The sequence below is a fragment of the Echiichthys vipera genome (assembly GCF_963691815.1).
Source record: "Echiichthys vipera genome assembly, chromosome: 6".
NCBI classification, from domain to species: Eukaryota; Metazoa; Chordata; class Actinopteri; order Perciformes; family Trachinidae; genus Echiichthys; species Echiichthys vipera.
The window spans coordinates 9,294,477-9,315,400 of record NC_139831.1 but is presented as its reverse complement, the minus strand read 5'-3'; the positions used below and the strand labels follow the sequence as shown (position 1 = coordinate 9,315,400).

Genomic DNA, 20,924 nt, shown 5'->3' with positions numbered 1-20,924 from the left:
GACGACATGTTACCCCGGTTTGAAGTTTGAAGTCACACACCGTGGGTCCCTTGCCGGTCTGATTAGCCGAGTCAGCTTTTTCCGCTACAAACGCCTCAATGTGTCAGCTGCAGCGCGTGGAGGCGGCGGGCTGCAGCCACGGACAAATGTAGGAGACTCTGAGCTGGCAGGTCGGTCGCTGGATGTTAGCTATCGGCCACAAATGCGAAACGTCCCACTCGCGAGTGAACCAAAAACATCAGCAGCTCAGACGTAACGCTACATTAGGAAACTAGCGAGGTGACTTACTGTTGACAGGCTGCAGCTGAACGACATGTTGTGTCGCCGAACCGCAGCTACAAAGCAGAGCTAAAGCCTAACGTTATATGAAGGTGTAGTGAATGTCAGCGGACCGTAGGTACTGAGGAAGACCGAAATACTAATCCGGATCTGCCGCTCAACATGGACAGCTGGTTCCATAGTGTAGCGGTTATCACGTCTGCTTTACACGCAGAAGGTCCTGGGTTCGAGCCCCAGTGGAACCAGAAATGTTTTTCTGTCATGAAAATGCTTTTCGCAACTTACTAATAGTCCACTAATAAAATACATGTGAACGAAGAATACATTTAGGGAATGCAGCTAATGCCCTTTCACTAGGTATGCCTGTAAAATCTAATGTGATCCAATACAACAGGTCAGCCATAAAATAGACCAAGGGTCTGCAACCCACGGCTCCAGTGCCGCATGCAGCTCTTCAGCCCCCTTTCAGTGGCTCCCTGTAGCTTAAATCTATAAACAGTGTGTAAATAACGTGTTTTCTTGCACAGTGGACAATAAAAACATTTTATCTTGGAGTTGAAGGTGATATTGAAAAAATATTAGGTGAAACTGAAATATGGGTCACATCCTCGGTGTACGGCCCAGCGCCTTTCCCTGCAGGTGGCTAATGTTGACTTGGTGACCCGAACTGCTGGTGGATGAATCTCCCCCCCCCCCCCCCCTCTTTTGTGGACATATTAATTTGCTTTCACATGACGATGGCTTATCTGTATGCTTGGTATGTGGTGAGAAATTAACGAACAACCACAATTCTAGGACAGGTAACAAAGCCAGGGAACAGTAACTTTATAGTTAAAACCTTTATAAGCTGTGACGTCAAATATGTTTTGCGGCTCCAGACACATTTTAGCTGGTGGAAGAGGGGGAATATGGCTCTTTTGAAAGTAAAGGTTGCAAACCCCTGAAATAGACCGTAACAAAGGTAATGTTCAGTTGTAATTGACAATGTTAGAGATGTATCCATTTAACTATAGACCTGTTAAAACTGGTTTACTTACTTTATGTTTATTGTTGAAGCTGCAGTTTGCAGTGGGGTTGAACTGGACTGCCTTTTATTGAGAGGTTTTTCTAACCAATGCCAATTTTTGTTTCAAAGGAGACGTGCCTAGCTATATATTTTGAGACCATATTCAACCCTTCACATGATATTATGTGTTTTTTCATGTTTGGAAAAAAAGGAAGAATGCTTGAATCACATTTCAATATAACGCAGTCTAGTTAAACACCAGTACAAACTACAACCTCAATAATAAACATAGTAGTTGTAACAGGTTTCTGACAGTGTCAATAAAAAACATTATAATCTTCCAAAATGTTAAATTTGTGGCAGATCTGTTGTATTGGACTGTATCAAAGTGTATAGGTGTACATGCTATACTGATGTATTCAGAGAGTGTATTTCCTTTGTTTTATGGTTGAGTTGTGTTGACATAAAAGCTGTATTTTGTTTCACATGATTGTGACTATTTTCATACATGTCAAACATTACACTGTGTGTTGAAGCTATAATGACTCCTTATACAAAAACTAGTCCTTCCAGTATACAGTATTTACTACAAGAAATACATTTATTGCTATTTATTTTATATACAAAACATGCTACACAGAAATACTTTTATATGAGTGGTATACGTGTCCATAATCATGTAAGACAAGCAGCAAAACAGCATTTATGTTCATATACTGCAGTCTAAAAATGATAAACCATGTCTACTCCTTACAAGGCATTTTTATAAAAAAGACAAATTTACTACTTGGAGTGCTTCTTAATGATTGATAGGAAATTAATCGCAAGCAATCGGTTAAAAAATCAATTAAGTAAGTAAAACTATTTATAGACCACTTTGCAAAACCAGAGTTTCAATGTGCTTCACAGTTAGAAAACGACGGCAAAAGCATTTGAATAAGCAAATGCAATGAACACAAACAAGAATTGTTAAACAAATAAAAGGAATCAGGGCAAAGAAACATCAATAAAATGCCCTCGAGAATAAACAGGAGTCATTTTTCAATCAAAAATGCCAAACACTCATTGGTCCCTGCTTCTTAGAGGTGCGGTTACTGAATCAGGATCAGTGTTAAAGGTAAATCAGCTGTTTGGTCTCTCCGTGTCATCCGTGTTTCTGCAATTTACATGAATGAATGAGACCCATCAGTTAAGTTGGTCTTTGAAAAATATTAAATGTAGTAATGTATGTTTAAAAAATATGATATCAATACTATAGTAGCTGTAGTGAAGGTAACGATAATAATGTGGCATGGCGCAAACCTCACACTCGCTGATACGCCCAAATCCATCATTTATATCAAATATTAAGGTAAATTGACTTTGTGTTACTCCTTTTTTCAGACTCTGTAATAGTTGGTATCTTGTTATGTGCTTACCACCAAACTTTGATCAATCGTTTCAAGGCCCAAGGCCTACACTGCCCACAAACTTTCATAGAGATCAGTTTTCAGATAAAAACAAACAACAAACTAACCAAAGGCCTTGGCAGAAGAGAAGACTAATGCCATTCAAGATCAGAGCAGCCGCCCAAAGCATAACCTCATAGCAAATCCATACTGATGTCTGTTTTTTTAAACATTTATGTAGCAATAAAATATGTGTTTTATAGACTCGAGTAATTTGTCAGGTAAAAAAAGATAAAAATAAAACAAAAACCTGACACAAAGCAGGAAAAGACGACAATAGTAAAAAACTATTGACAAATACTAATATTATACCATAATATATATGATATGAATATGATATACTGACACATTTTGTTTTTGGATGCACAGATAGAGAAGCCATGCACCGCACTGAAAACATAACTCAATGTCCAGAGTGTTTTAAGCAGCTGTTATTACCTTTATGGAGGAAGCGTCTGCCACTGGGATATTAGACTTAAATGATGACACAATGTTCCTTTATAATTGTTATATTTCTACAAGTTTAAAAAAAAAAAAGAATTCAGGATTTTTTATTGTATAAACCATACACAAAACATATAAATTTGGTTAGCTAATTAATTATGGGACTATAGTTCCCAACTATGGGAACAGGTGATGATCAATTTAGACTTAGACTTATCTTTATTGATACTTTGGGATGACGCCTGCAAGGACATTGAGTTTCCAGCAGTTTACAAAAACACAAAGGGAGGTATAAAATAAATACACTATAAGATACAACAATAAACTCTTAGTTAAATTTATATAAAGTAGAGATGTGAATTCAGGTCAAATAAAATTCACAGAAAATGAAATCAGATAAGTTAAGTGTAGAGAAAGCGTTTAAGATAAAATGTGTTTGACTGTATATGACAGAAATGAGCAGTTAGATTAAATTATTGCACTGTAGTGGTGGATTAAGTTATTGCACAAAAGAAGAAGTGTCCATGTATGTAAGAGTAGATTATTATTTTGCCAAATATCAATTTCCAATTAATCTTTGGTATCAAATACTTCATTCACGCCTATCTAGACTCACTGCGGTCCATACTTCCGTATATCACCAGGCTTTACAGCACGGGTCTTCAACGTTTTTAGGCCAAAGCTGAAAGAGGGATGAATCAAGGACCCCCTACTACAAATATTGTATTAAATTCAGTTGCATATGAAATTGGGCCTTACAGGCAGGGCGGAATAAAACGTCTACACACAGCTTTTTTATGGTGCATACAATACTAATATATTACAATGTCATTACTGACTAGTGACAGACCGATACATGGGCCGATCGATATTATCGGCCGATATTTGCATTATTTAGGTGCATCTGTGTCAGCGGATGCAGGCAGCCGAAAGTTTTTCCCTGGCATTATTTACAGACAGGCGTCCACAGGCAGCTCTGTGTCGCTGGAGACGCCTTTGAGACTAGCAACATTTGTTATCGTGTAATTTCTATGATGTAAATTGAGGGCGAAAAAGTAGTATCGGCTCGTAATATCGGTTCAAGAAAATCAGAAGTCTGTATCCGTTACCGGCTAAGGCCGATGAGAAGAATATCGATATCAGCCCTTAAAAATCCTCATCGGTCGTCCCTATTACTGACATGTATTTAAACATGTGTTAATGTTACACATACATTTGTTAGACACATTGAATCCTTCAGCTCAGTTTGTATCAGTGCATGTCTACCCTAGTGACCACCTGTTAGCCTATCATCAAGGTTGTGTAAATGTATTGGTTTATTTATCCACAAATCTATCTTTCCTAATAATACGTTGCATTCATATTAATGTATATTTTCAGGCATATTTGGAAAGATTATCAACCAATTTTTCGGACCCCCTGTTGAAGAGCTCTGCTTCACAGGAGTTAACTGCAAACTAACTGACATTCCCAACGGCTACATTTTGAATTAAGATTAGATTTGCCGTTAGATAGCAAACAATTCATTAATTAACTTGCCACTCCTCAAAATAATTACTCACCAAATCTTGTGTTGTAGAAAACTGGATCTCCGGGAACATATTTGAGTCACTTGTTTTACTATAAACTGAGAAATTAGCAGTTTATAAGCGTTTCGTATTTGTGTCACATTGCGGATTGGAAGGCAACTCAAACAAGTCGCTGACGTAACCGCGGACAACAGCGCCATCTATTTTCCCTACCAACACATGCTTACTAACTTACTCTGACCCTGTCTGCCCCTCAGCGAATCCCGCTTTCATGATTATTATTTACTGCTTCTTAATTAGTTATAAAATAGAGGGGGAAAGCATAGCTAGTGTCAACTGTCAAGAAGTTAAAAAGGTCGCAATGTTGATGTTAGAATGCGCCCTCCCACAAACGGAAATTGTCTAAATCTAATTTCCCGGTGTCACATTAATTTGTGTCCCCCCCTAAAATGGCGAACGTAGCTGCTGCTGCTGCCGCTGCCGCCGCGGCTGCTGTTGCCGCGAACAGAGACCCAGCCGTCGACCGTTCGTTAAGATCGGTGTTTGGTAAGTGTGTTGCCGTTATTTCCTCGGTAACTCTCCGTTTTTATATCCGTGAGGTGCAAGTCCGTACACTAGCGGCTAATGAATGGAAGCTTGCTAACATAGCAACGAGTTAGCTTGGCAACGAGGGTACAAAGTTAACGTTAAAGCTAGACACCTGAAGAACTCCTTTTATGTTTTTAAAAAGTCAGATTTTTAATCATATTTGACCACTTTGGAAAACCTAACACTCAAAAATAATAAATTGCCATAAACTATTAGATTATTCACGCATTTCAAATTGACTCCCTGAGTTAGCAGACCCCATGTGTTTTTGTTTTTGTTATTCTTCGTTCCTTTAGCTGTGTTTTACTGTCTTTGTACATTTTAAAATAAGGGTTATTTTATATTATTACTCCTACATTTAAAAATACATTTTCAGGGTTTGTACAGGTGCTGGAAATCCTAGAAAACACTTGACTTTTTTGTGCGGTGTTTTTAAGGTTTGAAAAGTTCTTTGGATTTTGATTAAAGCACTTAAGATCTATGCTACATGTGAAGGCATATGTGTGATATAACACAGAGAAAAGAAGATCTCAATATTCAAGAGACTGAAAGCAGTTTCTGACATTTTTGCATAAAAAATGACTTGAGGATTATAGATTAATTTGTTGTCCGTCTGTAGAAAGCTCTCAAAACATCATGTTACTTGTTTATAGGACAATAACCTATAATAATAATAATTTAGTGTGATTAACAAGTGCAATACTATGTATACTGAATACTGAGTATTGTTCTGTATGCAAATATTTAGTTTACCACAGCTTTAAGGTGCTGGGAAAGCACGCAAATGCACTTTGAAATGCTTGAGAAGTGCTTGAATTTGACTTTGGAAAAGTGTAGGAACCCTGATTTTTGGTATATTGTATAAAGCTGGAACATGTAAGAAAAATAATGTTTACATTGAATCTTTTCACTTAACAAAACCTACCCTAAAAAGTAGAAAACTATTTATTTTTATTGTAATATTAACGTTTCTCTTATGTACTTACTCATAGTGGGGAACATTCCTTATGAAGCCACAGAGGAACAACTCAAAGACATCTTTTCTGAAGTGGGGCTTGTTGTCAGCTTCAGGTGAGTGAAAGAGCTGCCATTCAATTTCTGCTAGTGTCGTCGTTAGTAAGCCACCGTTGTTCACCCCAAGGGTCCCGTCTCCTGTTTATTCAACACTGTACGGACAAATCAGCGATCCAAGCTTGTCCACTTGTATGGCTATTTCTATTGTTCACATAGAAGATTCACCAATGGTGGAAGAAGTATTCAGATCCTTTACATCCTAGAACATAACTAAAAAAGTACTTTGTAAAAGCACAAGCAAAAGTCGTACACTGAAAATGTTACCTAAGTAAAAGTACATATAATCATGCATAACCCGTCTCCAAAAGAGTTTGAATACTGTTAAAATATAAATGTAAACAGATTGCAATGAACTGCTCATCATTGAAAGCCCATTTGTGATTGAAAATAGCACAAAGTCAACATTTTACAATGTTGAAACAGAAAGAAATAATTATATTTAATAATTCTATCCTTACATCCTTACTATGCTTATTCTATCCCTCCACAGTTGGGTCAGGTTAATGTTTGCCACTCTGTTGTATCACCTCTTATCTATCTCACACTGTAAGTGTTTAGGAACTGAGAAGACTAACTACTGTAAATCTGAAAGTTGGATGTTTTCCCATGCTTGTTTGTCGTACGATGATGTGTGTCTTCTTGTTCTCAGGTTGGTTTATGACAGAGAGACAGGCAAACCAAAGGGGTATGGCTTCTGTGAGTATCAAGACCAGGAGACGGCCCTCAGTGCCATGCGGAACCTGAACGGGAGAGAGTTCAGTGGTCGGGCTCTCCGTGTTGACAACGCAGCCAGTGAGAAAAACAAGGAAGAGCTCAAGAGTAAGTGCTTATGTCCTCTCGCCGTTATTTCAAATGAAGGTGTTGTATTTTAGAGGTTCATTGAGAGATATTGACCATGGCTGGGACTTTAACACGTTCATTACGATTTAATTAATTACCGAAAAAATAAGTAAATGACGCAATTAATCACAATTTATTTTTGCATATTGCGGAACGTTGCTCATTGCACGAGTTCCTGCACGGCCCATATTACTGATGCACAGGACACAACACAAGAGAAATGAAACCGAAGAGAAGCTGCGTTCAGTGGGCGGACTTGAGTCCTAAAAAAACGACCAAGTGGAAACATGGACAAGAGCTTGGCTGTGTGCAAATTGTGCAAGGAAGAATTCATCTCTTCAGCCTCCGATCATGCTGGCCCTAACGTTAGCACAGACAACGCTGGAGGGGCTGTCGTTAGGCGATGGATGATCATTTTTGTTTCTGTGTTTTTGAAAACATGGGAGAAAAAGCACTCTGTGTTTAACTGTTTATTTTATGCCAAGGATAATATTTTAAATATTTTTGCAATGTAAGGTTTCGAATTATAAACCGAAACACATTTGTTTAAGGCGTAAAACTTTACAAAAAGTTAGTGCTCACTGATAAAAATGAACACATTTTGTTGTTTAAACTAGTTTTTGTGTCTATTCACCGATTAAGTCATAAACCAAAATCCATTTAAATTGAGAAATGTTGCTTCTTGTGTCAAATATTGATAAGCGATTAATCACGATTAATTAATAACAAAACCTCTAATTAATTAGATACATTTTTTAAATCGTGTCCCACCACTAACATTTAGGCAAAGCTACACAGTTTTCTGCTATTTCTGTCTTGCACAGGTTTGGGAACTGGAGCCCCCATTATTGAGTCTCCTTACGGGGACACCATTCAACCACAGGAAGCCCCAGAGTCCATCAGCAGAGCTGTGGCCAGTCTGCCTCCTGAGCAGATGTTTGAACTCATGAAACAGATGAAGGTAAGCTGCTTTACTGCCTCCATATATTTGCACGTATTTCAGCTCCTACTTGCATGGGACAAGTGGTACAGATCTAATTGACCTTTTATTTCCTTATAGACATTTTTAATTTGATTATTTTAGCATGAGCACCAGAACCATCCTGAGAACCACTAATTAACCTAGCCAGTCCTAGCGGAAAGCTGGGTTTCTGCTAGGACTGGTAAGGTGAGTCTTAGGGCGCACTCACACTGTACCATGCCCAAGCACGTTTCACGGCTAGAGTCTAGGTCGTTTGACCAGTGTGAGTGCAACTGTACCGCGTCTAGGCGCGCAAGAAGCATCCACCGAGGCCAAGGTAGTGTGAGTACAAACGGGCCTGGGGCGCGGGGGGAGAGGGACAAGTACCCTAAAGCACGGGGCACGGTGCGGACGGACAGTGTGAGTGCGCCCTTAAAAGTGATTCTGGTAAACAAACTGAATGGTGAAACTGGTGAAACTGACCTCACTTCCAATCAACATATCAATAGACCTGCTCCTAATAAGCAGAATGAAGTGTCATGCTTGAGTGTTGTTTTGGCATTCCAGTAGATTTGAGCATCAAAGTTATGTTGTTTTCCATTCTACTTACAGGAGTACATCCATTTTTATTTGTTACGATGCTTTTGCAAATAATTCATAGTGTAGTAGTTGATCCATGATTTGGTTAAAACCAGAGTAAAAGTAAGAGCCTATTTTATTTATTAGTTGTGAGGCTGTTGTATGTCAATAGTTCCTGTCAGTTTCACCCAAAACCCTCACAGAAGTCACTGAATAGTTGGATTACTTTCATAAAGGGCCTTTCATATTTGACCTGAGAGATTTAAAGTACGCATTTTCAACTTCTTTTATAGAAACCTTAATTATACACTTGTATATAATCCATCATATAGCTTAAATGCAACATTTCACATGAATATAATAATTGATTAAATGTGCTGTATATCCATATTTTTTAAGTCCTAATGGGCAGTTTATGACGCCCAGTCTCTACTATTAGACATTGATCTGTGGGACATGTGCATCAATGGCATTTATGTATTATTCTGGTGAATTTATCCTCAGATCTGTGTACACTGTGATGTTGGTAACTGTACAGTTTCCCCAAAATAGAGCAGAAGTGAGTCTCTGGCTTTCATAAATTGCAGCATATAAGCATTTTGATGCTAGCTGTTAAGGCAGACACAATAGGATGCAGAGGCTTTCAAATATCACAAAATACCAAAGTGAAATTAAAGTAATCAAACAAGATTTAATGAAGAATCTAACATAATTGTAAGTATTGTAGTTTTCCCCAAACGCAATGTTCTTAAACTGTGTGTTTAATGCTGCTCACTCCCTTGAGTCCCCTAAAAAAGACAAGGACAAATGTTTCTATCAGTTTAAATCACCTCTATGAAGACAACCATATGCAGAAGCTCTTCCTTCCCTTTCATTAAGAGAGGCTGTACTGCACAGTCTGTGTCTCTCAGCTCTGCCAGAGAAGCCTTAGCTTTGCACATCTGGCAGTCTGCTTCATTAGGCTCAGAGAAACACCACACAGCAGACTTTTTTTTCTTCCTCCGACTGGAAAAGTGTTTTGTTGCACCAAAGCTTGTGTCATGAGGACAGCTCCATATGCTGATCAGAGTGAGTGTTTGGGCTCCGATCCTGATACCACAGATATTGTTGCACGTCTTTGTTTAATGTTTGTGCTGATGCAGCCACTTTGCTCCGTTATAGACATGTATCATCATAACCGGGTAGCAAAAACTACAGGGGTATGTCTAACCTGAAAGGAAGTAACAGAACACAGTCGTTTTTAGTGAGGAGCTCTTTTTATTTAGGAGCGTCTACTTTCTTTTTGTTGCTCAGCCCAGTTGTGATTTTTCTCAGTATAATGTCACATTTCAACATGTGAAAATGTGATTTCTCTCTCCAGCTGTGTGTGCAGAACAGCCCCCAGGAGGCGAGGAACATGCTGCTGCAGAACCCTCAGTTGGCCTATGCTCTGTTGCAGGCCCAAGTCGTCATGCGGATTGTTGACCCTGAGATAGCATTGGTGAGAGGAGACCAGATTATGAACTTATGTTTATTTAAAGCAAGGTTCCTTTGACTATGTCTAGTTTGCACTTTGAACCAGTTCACATTTTTGAGAAATGCTCTTCAATATACTCCACATACAGAAAATGCTCCACCGTCAAACAGCAGCTCAGCCGCTGATTTCAAGCGGACAGGGTGGAGGAGCACTGCCGGTCAACCCACCTCCTGCTCCGCCCAGCGTGCCAGTGTCTCAGCCGCAGCCTGGGGTAAGTACGAGTCTTTCTAAAGTACCGTATTTTTCGGATTAAAAGTCGCTCCGGAGTATAAGTCTCACCAGCCGAAAATGCAGAATAAAGAAGGAAAAAAACATATAGAAGTCGCACTAGAGTATAAGTCGCATTTTTTGGGGAAATTTATTTGATAAAATCCAACACCAAGAATAGACATTTCATCTTGAAAGGCAATTTAAAATAAAAATAGAATAAACAACAGGCTGAATAAATGTACGTTATATGACGCATAAACAACGAACTGAGAACGTGCCTGGTATGTTAACGTAACATATTACGGTAAGAGTCATTCAAATAACTATAACATATAGCGTTAGGGTTACATGCTATACGTTTACCAAACAATCTGTCACTCCTAATCACTAAATCCAACGAACTCTTCTTCCTCGGTGTCACATGTGAACAACTCCGCCAACTCATAGATACGGAAGTAGCAGGTAGCATCTTTTTTTTCACAATGCACTTCTGCCATGATCCGCCCCCGTCGAATTTTGATTGGTTGACGTGTGTGTGTGATGATTGCTGATATGCGCCTAGTCTCTTACGTGACTGAGATAAATAATAGCCCCGGCTATTATTTGATATTTTACGGTAGTGTGTTAATAATTTCACACGAGTCGCTCCAGTGTATAAGTCGCACCCGCGGCCAAACTATGATAAAAACTGCGACTCATAATCCGAAAAATACGGTAATGGTCACATTACACTTCTGTTCTAGATAATAGTCCTGCACTTAACCCTGAAAAATTGCACACCGATGCAGCTCTGATGCTTGTAATCTAAGTTTTCGAGAGCAACGCTGCTGTTTGTTATCTGGTAATGTGATAATTTACTTAATATGTCGATGAAACGCAGTTGATCAAAGGTGGAGATCTCACCGAGTCTCAGAATTAATTTAGCATTCATTTGTTTTGTAAAATATTATATATGTCTTCTTATTTATTTTGAAATATGATCAGCCTGGAATGCACGTCAATGGAGCCCCTCAAATGATGCAGCCCCCCAACATGGGTGTCGTCCCTGGACCAATGCCCATACCAGGACCCGGACAGGTGCAAGGACAAGCACCAGTCGGACCTCCAGGTAATCCTCATCAAACTGCATGCAAACTCACATCACCCAACTGAACTGGTTCTGGTTGCATCTTTATGTAGTATATTGTATGTATTTATTGTTGTTGTGTTTATAGCTGGAGTTTGCAATGAAAATAATTTCCCCCTGGGATTATTAAAGTATTTCTGATTCTGATCCCTAATGTTCCAAATATAGATTACCACGGTCATCGGTGGTTAATGATTGAGCTGCGACTGTTTCATTGCATCTGTTCCTCCTTTATCCTCCATATATTTCTATTCATGATTTCATGATATTAGTAAAGCAAAGCAGTGTATTTTGGGTCGTTTAAAAAAAACAACTAATTAAACACATAATCTGTAAATGTCAAATCAAGAATATTTAATACCAGATGCAATTTTAGGATAGGATCAGCACCAGCTGACTGCAGAACAGTCAGCTGGTGCAGAACAAGGGGCGTAAAGTGGTAGAGCAAAGGCCCCTTCCCTACTTTTTACTCAAAACCACCTTATTTATCTCTCGCAGTACAGCCAACCTCCCCCCTCATCACTCTTGTACGAACAAAGCAACTCCAGACATGCATTTTATACAATGTAATGCAGTGGTTTAAGCTTTTCTTCCGATTATTTTAGTGTTTACGTGTGTAAATGATCAATTCCACATTTAGAAATGATTCACATTTGATAGTATGGAAAGTATCGAAGCTATAAAACAGCAGATCAGATTATCAACCCAAAGCTGCTCAAATGAAACAACATCACCTGTGTGTTGGTGTGTGTCCAGTGACTTTATCTGTACCAGCACAGGTTAATTTGAAAAAAGGCAGAAATGATCCTATTTTGTTTGCCATGGACTTTCTTTTTGCTGTGGTATCCAAAGAGATTTTTTATATCACTATTGTATCAAATTAAAAACATTATGGTATCCTGACAATCTGCAGTGCACCCATTACTTCATGTCAAAGCTTTTCACATGTCATGACTCACTGGGATCACTAGGTGTCACCAGAGCCTTGTTAGTAGTCAAAGTGCTTTATGAGATAAGAGTATACTCAGTTTGACTCTTGGTGATCTCTCTTAATCTCCATATTTCTTACAATGTCATGTCTCAGTCTTCATACTGAGCCTTTATGCAGCATATTCTTCTAGTGTGAACTTTAAGAAGGTCCCTCCTCACCTCTCTGTGTCTGTTTGTGCATATAATATTGTGTTATGAGCACACTTAAAAAAAAAAAAATGCTCTGAAAGTGCCGCTTTGCTGTCTTGAGTCTTGTGTTTCCTGTTCTTCTCACTTTAATGCTGGCTCAGGAAACCTTCAGCATTCTCCCACAGGATCGTCTGGGCAAGCTGCTATCGAGCGGCCTCAAGGTATCACTCCCACAGAACTCCAGTCAGGTCATAGGACTGTTATGGAGAGGCCAAACGTGTCCAGATACACAGCACCTTTGGGGTTTAACTCTAGCTTTCTACAGTTTTTAACACTGCATGTCCACTATAATCCAATCCAGCCGTTAGAGCAGTTATAAAGCCCGTTTGTGCAAAGATTATCATCTCTTAGCATTATCATGACTGAAGCAGAACGTGTCGTGTCATGAGGGGGGGAAGGATGGTGGTGCCACTGCATGTGAACAGATACATGTTTGCCAGGAGTAAAACATTTGCCAGCGTGCAAATGTTTTCGCATGATTGCCTTCTCCATTTTAAAGCCAAGTTGTTTTATTATTTTTTATTTCTAAATGGATATTACATTAAGTAAGTAGGGCATAGTTTTACATTTCGCACATGATCTCAGAGAAAACACGACTTGAATCATGTTGGCAAAGATGTGTGTCTGTGTGTTAACATGCTCAACGGACTTGTTGAGCATGTTAACACACAGACACACATCGTTAAATGTTCATGTGTATGAATTTGAAATGTTTTTTTTTGGAGAGATTAGAAGTATAATGAATGATGATGCTGACTTTAATGTGCATAATATGAACAAATGCCAAAACAAAACTCGGAAAACAAAAAAAAAGGTTAGATCAGCTAAAATAAATGAAGTCCTCGTCCTGAATATGCAGTGTATTACAACGACATTAAATGCGAACGCTCTTAGCATTGAGAGAGGCACCACATATAGAGGAATGATAAATGTGCCAAATACACATATTGTGTGATTATTGATATTTCTATAGTGTTGCTGACGGAAAACAAAATTACAAATGCACCGAGGCCACGCTCTCTGCCCTCAGCACTCTTGTAGTTGGACTGTTTTGTACAGCTTGGTGGCTGTCGATGCAAAGGAGCACGTAAGGAGGTTGAAAATGCTTTACAGGTCTCCGCAGCTGAGCACACCAGTTAATGTCTATTCTGGTTGGCTCTGGTAGCTGATTGTCTTCTGTGTCTTCTGCAGGTGTGACTCAGATCTAGTTAACAGCTTGGTGCAGGTGTCCTGGCCCTGTAGTGAAAAATGAACCACAGTCTTTAAATCAGATGATGCTGACGGATGGCTGGTGGGGCTTACCTTACAAGTGTTTATTTGTAGTGTGGGAGAAGTTGGAAGAGACCTGAGCTCGCATTGATCCAGACTGGAGTTCAAGACAAGATGTATCATTAGATGTTGTGGCAACATGCCACAGATGTTTGGAGTTGTGGCACATTTATGCACATTCATGCCTGTTCATTTTCAGTTTCTGTCTTTATGCGCCGTTTGTAGTCACTGTGCTGTTGCCATGGCACTGCAGAATCTGTCAGCCACGAATGTGACGCTTCTTCCCCATTAAAAAAAAAAAGTGATCTAGGTCTCAACCAAAGTCTAGTAGGGATCAGGGGGTAGAGTCCAGTCATCGGAGTCCCGTCCATCCGGTAACAGGAGGGGGCGGGACTTGTGATCTATACTGCAGCCGGGGGGGACGCGATCAAGATGCTTTGGCTTCACTTTGGCGGGGCCATCTTTATATATACAGTCATCAGATAAATGAGATAAATGCTGTAGAATTGTGAAAATGTAATTATTAACATTCACACAGTCTGTTCAGACCTGGGATGCTTTTCTGTCATTTTGATGGTAAAGAGCGGCTGTGTCACTATAATTACTTTATGGACTTATTGTACGATATGTGGTCATTCATTCATTCATTCATCGTCAACCGCCTGTCCCTGTCGGGGTCGCTGAGGGGCTGGAGCGTTATGCATCCATTAGATGGAGCTGCGCTAAAGGGAATGTCAACAAAACAGTCAGGGGAGGTCATCTTGTTGCTTCCTCCACTTCCGCACCATTGATTCGTTAATGTTAAACTCTCGCTGCTGCTCTATTCCCGTGTTCTACTGCGTAACTAATCGCCTTGAGTTTAAACTCTGCGTCGTAAGCGTGTCTCTTAATAGGAGCCATTTTGGGCTCTTTACGCAAACACACAAATGGAAATGAAACGGCACGCTTCGCGCAGTCATATATCTCAACATGCACCGCGCGTTACTTCTTCTACGGGGGAAAATAGTCGGCGGCTGCTAACCGTAGTTGCGAGACCTGTTGTGGCTCAATATTGGTCCATATATAAGGCACACCGGATTATAAGGCGCACTGTCGGCTTTTGAGAAATTTGAAGGTTTTAGGTGCGCCTTATAGTGCGGAAAATACGGTACTTTTACAATGTCCCCTGCCTTTACCTTGAATCTGAGTGTAAAATCAACCAAACTAACGATGCAGACTGTTTTTTCTTTTTTCCCCACTAACATGTTAAATGAGCCACAGATACGCAGTGTTAATTTTGATCGAGGTAAAACCACCTCAGGGAGTGTCTGTTCTAGCTGTCATTTAACTGTAATGTTGAAAGAGGCGAGCAATCTATCATGTATTTCACAGCTCGCCTCACGGATATGAAGTAAATCTGTTCCACCCACTGTGATGCACATGAACATCTACACCTGCCTTATTTACACGTGGTGAAAAAACACGTTCCCTATTGTTTACTCTCGTTGGTGTCGCTGTAGGTATTCATGCTGTTTGACAAAGATTGATGTTACTGAACACTGACACGCCCATTGCACATGGTTTTCTCTCTGCATGCTTACCGTCATGTTCTCACCGCAAAATAACACCAGAGTTAGATCAAGCAAGTAGGAAAATGTTCTCAAGTCAGGACTTCTTTCTCTGTGTGGGAATAGAAGTTTTAATGTATTTCTAGGTTTTAATGTGTTTTGAACCTATAATCTCCCTCTTAATGTTGTTTTCCTGCATTGTTCCTGATCACTCTCCTGATATCTCCCTGTGTGTAGTGACTTCTCGCTGTGGCAGTTTGATGTGATCACTGTGTACTTTATTGTGTGAAGTTATGGTTGTTTGCTGAAATATATCTAACCTGAGCAAACACTCAAACTTTATTGTTGTGTGTAGTTTCCCTTACCTGGAATTTCTGCCTTTTCTCAATGGATTAGTCATGATGAAACATTTCATTGTGACTTAAAAAAGACAATAAAAAAACCATGTTCATTTATGTGGTTGAATGTATGATTTTCTCACCTCAGGACCAGGCGGTATCCCCCCCAGAGGGCTGCTGGGAGACGGACCCAATGACCCCAGAGGAGGAACTCTACACTCTTCACTGAATGTCACCGGAGAGGTCATTGACCCAAAGTAAGATATTTAACCAAATCACATTACCAATGATAATATAGCCGGTTATGTGGATTTTAAAGGAGTGTTATTTCAAGCCATTAGCCGTAGATTTTCATTCCAGTGGTTTTTGTAGGAACTGCGGTTTAACACTGCAGGTCCTAGATTTCTGGAGGCAGCAAACACTCATCGAGCAGCTATTTAGTGAGAAATACAAACTAGTGCATCTGGTTACAGCAGGGGTGTCAAACCGATGGTGTAAAGGGCTGCAGGTTTTCATTCCAACCAAGCAAGAACACACCTGACTCGACATATTCCATCACCCGAGGGGCCGTCCATACGAACCCGGGTATTTTTGGAACCGTGTGTTTCTCTCCACGGTTTGGCCTTTCATCAACACCTTACCGCAGTTGTGGGCTCCTGCACCCGGAGTTGTTTTTTTTAAAACCGTAGTCCAGGGTGAACCTTTTTTTCCAAATGTCCAGGTTCAGCAGTCATGTGAGGACAGGAAAACCGCGGGAAACCGCAATTTCTCATCGACATTGTTTGACGTCACATTGTGCGACGCTAAGTTGTATCCATGGAGACTTGTGTAGCCCTCTAGACGTGACCAGCTGACAGAGGCAGATTTTGGGGTTTCATGTGGACGAAGATATTTTTTATCACATCCGTGGTTTGGATTTTTTTTTTTTTAACCGGGGGTCATAAAAGTTTGGTTTCAAAAATACCTGTGTTCCTGTGGACTAGGCCTGAATTGCATTCACACAGTTGATTTGTTGGATCAGGTGTGTTCTTGCCTGGTTGGAATAAAAACCTGTAGCCACTTTAATGGATCAGTTTGACACCCCTGGTTTACAGCCAAGACAAACCAACCATGGTTGTTTTGAAAAGGAGTCCGTCAACTACAAATCTCAACTGCCCCTCCTTGTTCCTTCATTCCCTTGCAAAAATAAAAAATATCCAGATTATAGAGATGATGTCTACTGTTAATGCATTAATTGCTCTTGTTTCGTGTTTGTGTCTGTATGCAGCCGGGCTTACATGGGAGCTCCGCCACCCCTCCAAGCCCCACCTGTACACATGGCCCAAATGGCAAGTGGCCCCCCTCCGGATATGAGAGGCCCTCCAATGGACATGAGAGGTCCCCCCATGGGTGAGCCTCGAAACATGATGGGTGACCCAAGAGGGCCCCCGATGATGGAGCCACGGGGACCCCCGATGGAAACCAGAGGTAGCAGCTCTGATGATGCTTCATAGTTTGATCTTGCAATGTTTTCATTTTGTTTGTAACAGATCTCCATTCAGTTTCAGTCACAGCTGGCAGACAAACCAGAACACACTTAACCAAACAAAAGACTTTTGTCCCAGCAGATTTTTGACAGGATAACAACCCATTCTTTTCTATTTCCTTATATTTAATACCTCTAACATATATTTTTTAAGGTCATCCATGTCACAATGTTTCCAGAAACCACCAAGACTTCTTACCTTTTTACATTTGTGGGTTTTAAAGTGTCATGTAACGCACTCGTTTCCCTTAAAACAAAATTGTCCTTCACTCGATATTCAGTGAGGTGTGACAGCAAGTGTGCTCTTGTTTCTCTATGCAGGTCGTGACCCAAGGGCGATGGATGCACGTGGTCCAGTGACGGGTCAGCGGGTTCCCATGGCACCAGCAATGCAAGGCCCCGGTCCTCATAGCATGGCCCCAAACGCTCCTCCGACTGCACGACCGGTAAGAGCTGCAACTAATGTCTTTGCGTGTGTCGGCTGTTTGGTTATTGGTTTTCTTATTGGTTATGAAACTGGCTACATGTGACTTACAAAAAACACTCAGACTCACACAAAACTGTAAGAAAGAAATGCATATTTATTTTATTTGGTGAAGACGTACATTGGCGATTATTACTAAAATTACTCTCAAGACTTGTTTTTACTGTTTTTGTCAAATATAGTCTGTGCTATAAATGTGATACGCCTCTTTCTTCAACTCAGGAATTATTATCATCTAAATACTGGGTAGATTACATTTACATAACATTACATAAACAAAAGGAAAGCAGTGCTGTGTGCCCAGGTTGAAGTGCTCCCACTAAGTATTGACAGACAATACAGAGAGTGTATTGTTTGTCTGTAGTTTGTGAGTTTAATATTTATTATGCAATGGTTAACAGTTGAGGTACAGTATACCACACAGTTTTATACGTTGTGATTCATAAAGGAAATTATATTATTGGTCCTTGAAAAGTCATGGAAAATATTATTTTTCCCATGAAAATGCGTGGATAATTGGATAATCATTATAAACCATATGTGTGTCCTGCAGGGTCCTGGTGGTCCCCCGTCAGGAGGAGGCTTCAGTCCGGGGCAGAGCCAGGTCTCAACCCAGGACCAGGAGAAGGTCGGTGTCACTGCTTCATCGACCTCTGTCTACCGTATCATGCTCATCCCTTTTTCTGAATTCTCATTCACTGATTGCAAGTCATTCTGAGTATGTATCGCCTGAGGGAGGAATGTAAATGTTGTTTGTCTTCAACAGCGGCAGCTGGTGATGTTTCAGCACAAAGGCTTTTTAAGGACTAACTCTAGATTTTCCTGTTATGAAAGAATACCAGTAAAGATTACACACCAGGAAACACACGTTGTCATTTTCTGTTTGACCACTGTCGTTCTGTCCCTCTCCAGGCTGCCCTGATTATGCAGGTCCTGCAGCTGACCCCAGAACAGATCGCCATGTTGCCCCCAGAGCAGCGGCAGAGTATCCTCATCCTCAAAGAGCAGATTCAGAAGACTGCAGGAGGGGGACCTTGATGGTCCGACTTCTAAAAGGTTTCAGGTAAGGAGGTCAGGATTAACCATTTTTTGCCATACCTGCGGTTACGTATCACCACTTCATTACTGTAAGGATTGTAGAAGCTACATAACTATGGTGTCTGGATTACAGCATTTTTGCTTTCTGAAATCGAATCTCACGAGTCATGTTATTGTTGTGTGTGCTGGTTTGTTTTAAGAGTCAGAGAGGTGTGCCACTCACCTGAAGAGCTATAAAAATGTCAGAGAGAAATGACATTCCAACCTTCGATCTGCCAAAAAACGCCTTAAATCAGCGGCGTGGAAGCATTTTGGATAACTTCAAAATAGTCATAGACCGATACCTCGGCTGGCTGATATTGTCGGGAATCCGTATTGGTCATTGGCTAAGGCTGATGAAAAAAAAATAGGTATCGGCATTGGCCCTTAAAAATCCATATCGGTCGATCCCTGCTTCAAAATGACCAGGGAATTGTGGTAGAAGTTGGACATCCGCGTGCCGTTAAATAAAGTGACCGCAAAGGGTCCATCCATCCATCCATCTATCTGCAACCGCTTGTCCCTAACCGGGTCACGAGGGGGCTGGAGCTGCAAAGGGTCCAACATCTTTGAAATCATCCACTTCTTTATGCTCAAGTCAACTTAAAAACCCCAAATGTGCAAATATAACGTTACTAAGCTGGACCGTAACAGTTCAAACTCGGCTGGCAGTAGTTCACAGCGCGTTAGCCTCTTTCACACTCTGCTCCTACCAAACACCTTGCTACTCCCTCACTAACCCGACACAGCTTCTGTCACACACTGAAAACTCACCTGATCACACTGCGCCTTGGTCCATGAATCAATAAAATACGCAAAAAAAGCTTTCTCATATGAGCACTTGACGCTGTTTTGCCTATTTGATCATTTTGATCCTGTGCTTGCATGATTCTTACACTTATTGTTAGAACGTCAGCCCACGTAATGTAAATGTTACTGTTTACTTTCTGGATCTTGCAGAGATCTGTAGTAGTTACCTGGATGTAAGTCCAGTTCTGCGAACTATGTGCCGAACAGTTGGCTGACTTCTTTTAAATGCAGGACCAAAAGAATGCTTGTCTGTCTTATTTTACTTCCAAAGTTTCAAATAATAAATTCTATCCATCCATCCATTCATCTTCAACCTCTTGTCCCTATTGGGGTCACGGGGGGGCTGGAGCCGATCCCAGCTGACATCGGGCGTAAGGCTGGGTACATCTGGGCAGGACGCCAGTCTATCGCAGGGCACATAGAGACAAACAGAGACAGACAACCATTCACACCTACGGGCAATTTTAGAGTCATCAATGAACCTAACACAGGAACGTCTTTGGACTGTGGGAGGAAACCGGAGAACCCGGAGAAAACCCACGCAGACACGGGGAGAACATGCAAACTCCACACAGAAGGGCCCCAGTCTGATAAATAATCCTGAAAACCATGAAACCATAATATTTTATCTGACAATAATCAAAATCTCATATCGTTTCATGCCTCTGGTTAATCACCGGGTTTGAAACATTCTTACCAGCATAGTTGCAATCACAGCAACTCTGTGATTTCTGACACATTATTTCTGCTTTTTTAAATTTATTTTCTAACACGTCATTTTTATTTCAGGACTCCCAACTGCTCCACCTCGCTGACCCCGTCACCTTCAGCTTGAACAGGTCTGAGGACTTCTCGTCTTAGTTTGGAATATTGTAAAGTGGTTTTTCTTTAGTTTTTTTTAAATCATATCGTCTTTTCTGTATGAAAGAGTCCGGTCGGCACTTGTGGATTCAAAAGTAAGTGTGACATTTGAGTGGATGATGAATGCTGAGCAGATAAGATCCGAGCCGGATTGTCATGAGGTTTCACTCTTCTCACGTTTTCATGTTATCCGCTTTGGAAACTGTTTGTCTGGATATTGTTTTGTCAATAAAA

At 40.5% G+C, this 20,924-nt stretch overlaps 1 protein-coding gene across 1 annotated transcript; it reads left to right on the top strand.

Annotated features, from left to right (window-relative positions):
• Window positions 1–5,155: 5,155 nt before the first annotated feature.
• On the top strand, window positions 5,156–20,788 carry cstf2 (cleavage stimulation factor, 3' pre-RNA, subunit 2; the record flags this gene model as incomplete). The annotated part of the gene is made up of 13 exons (XM_083915366.1): window positions 5,156–5,252; window positions 6,287–6,365; window positions 7,018–7,187; window positions 8,033–8,169; window positions 10,109–10,228; window positions 10,353–10,475; window positions 11,459–11,582; window positions 16,082–16,190; window positions 17,201–17,400; window positions 17,780–17,904; window positions 18,496–18,570; window positions 18,855–19,005; window positions 20,619–20,788. 12 exons carry the CDS (start codon window positions 5,156–5,158, stop codon window positions 18,978–18,980), a joined length of 1,485 nt encoding a protein of 494 aa, XP_083771492.1. The 3' UTR covers window positions 18,981–19,005; window positions 20,619–20,788.
• Between the last annotated feature and the right edge of the window lie 136 nt (window positions 20,789–20,924).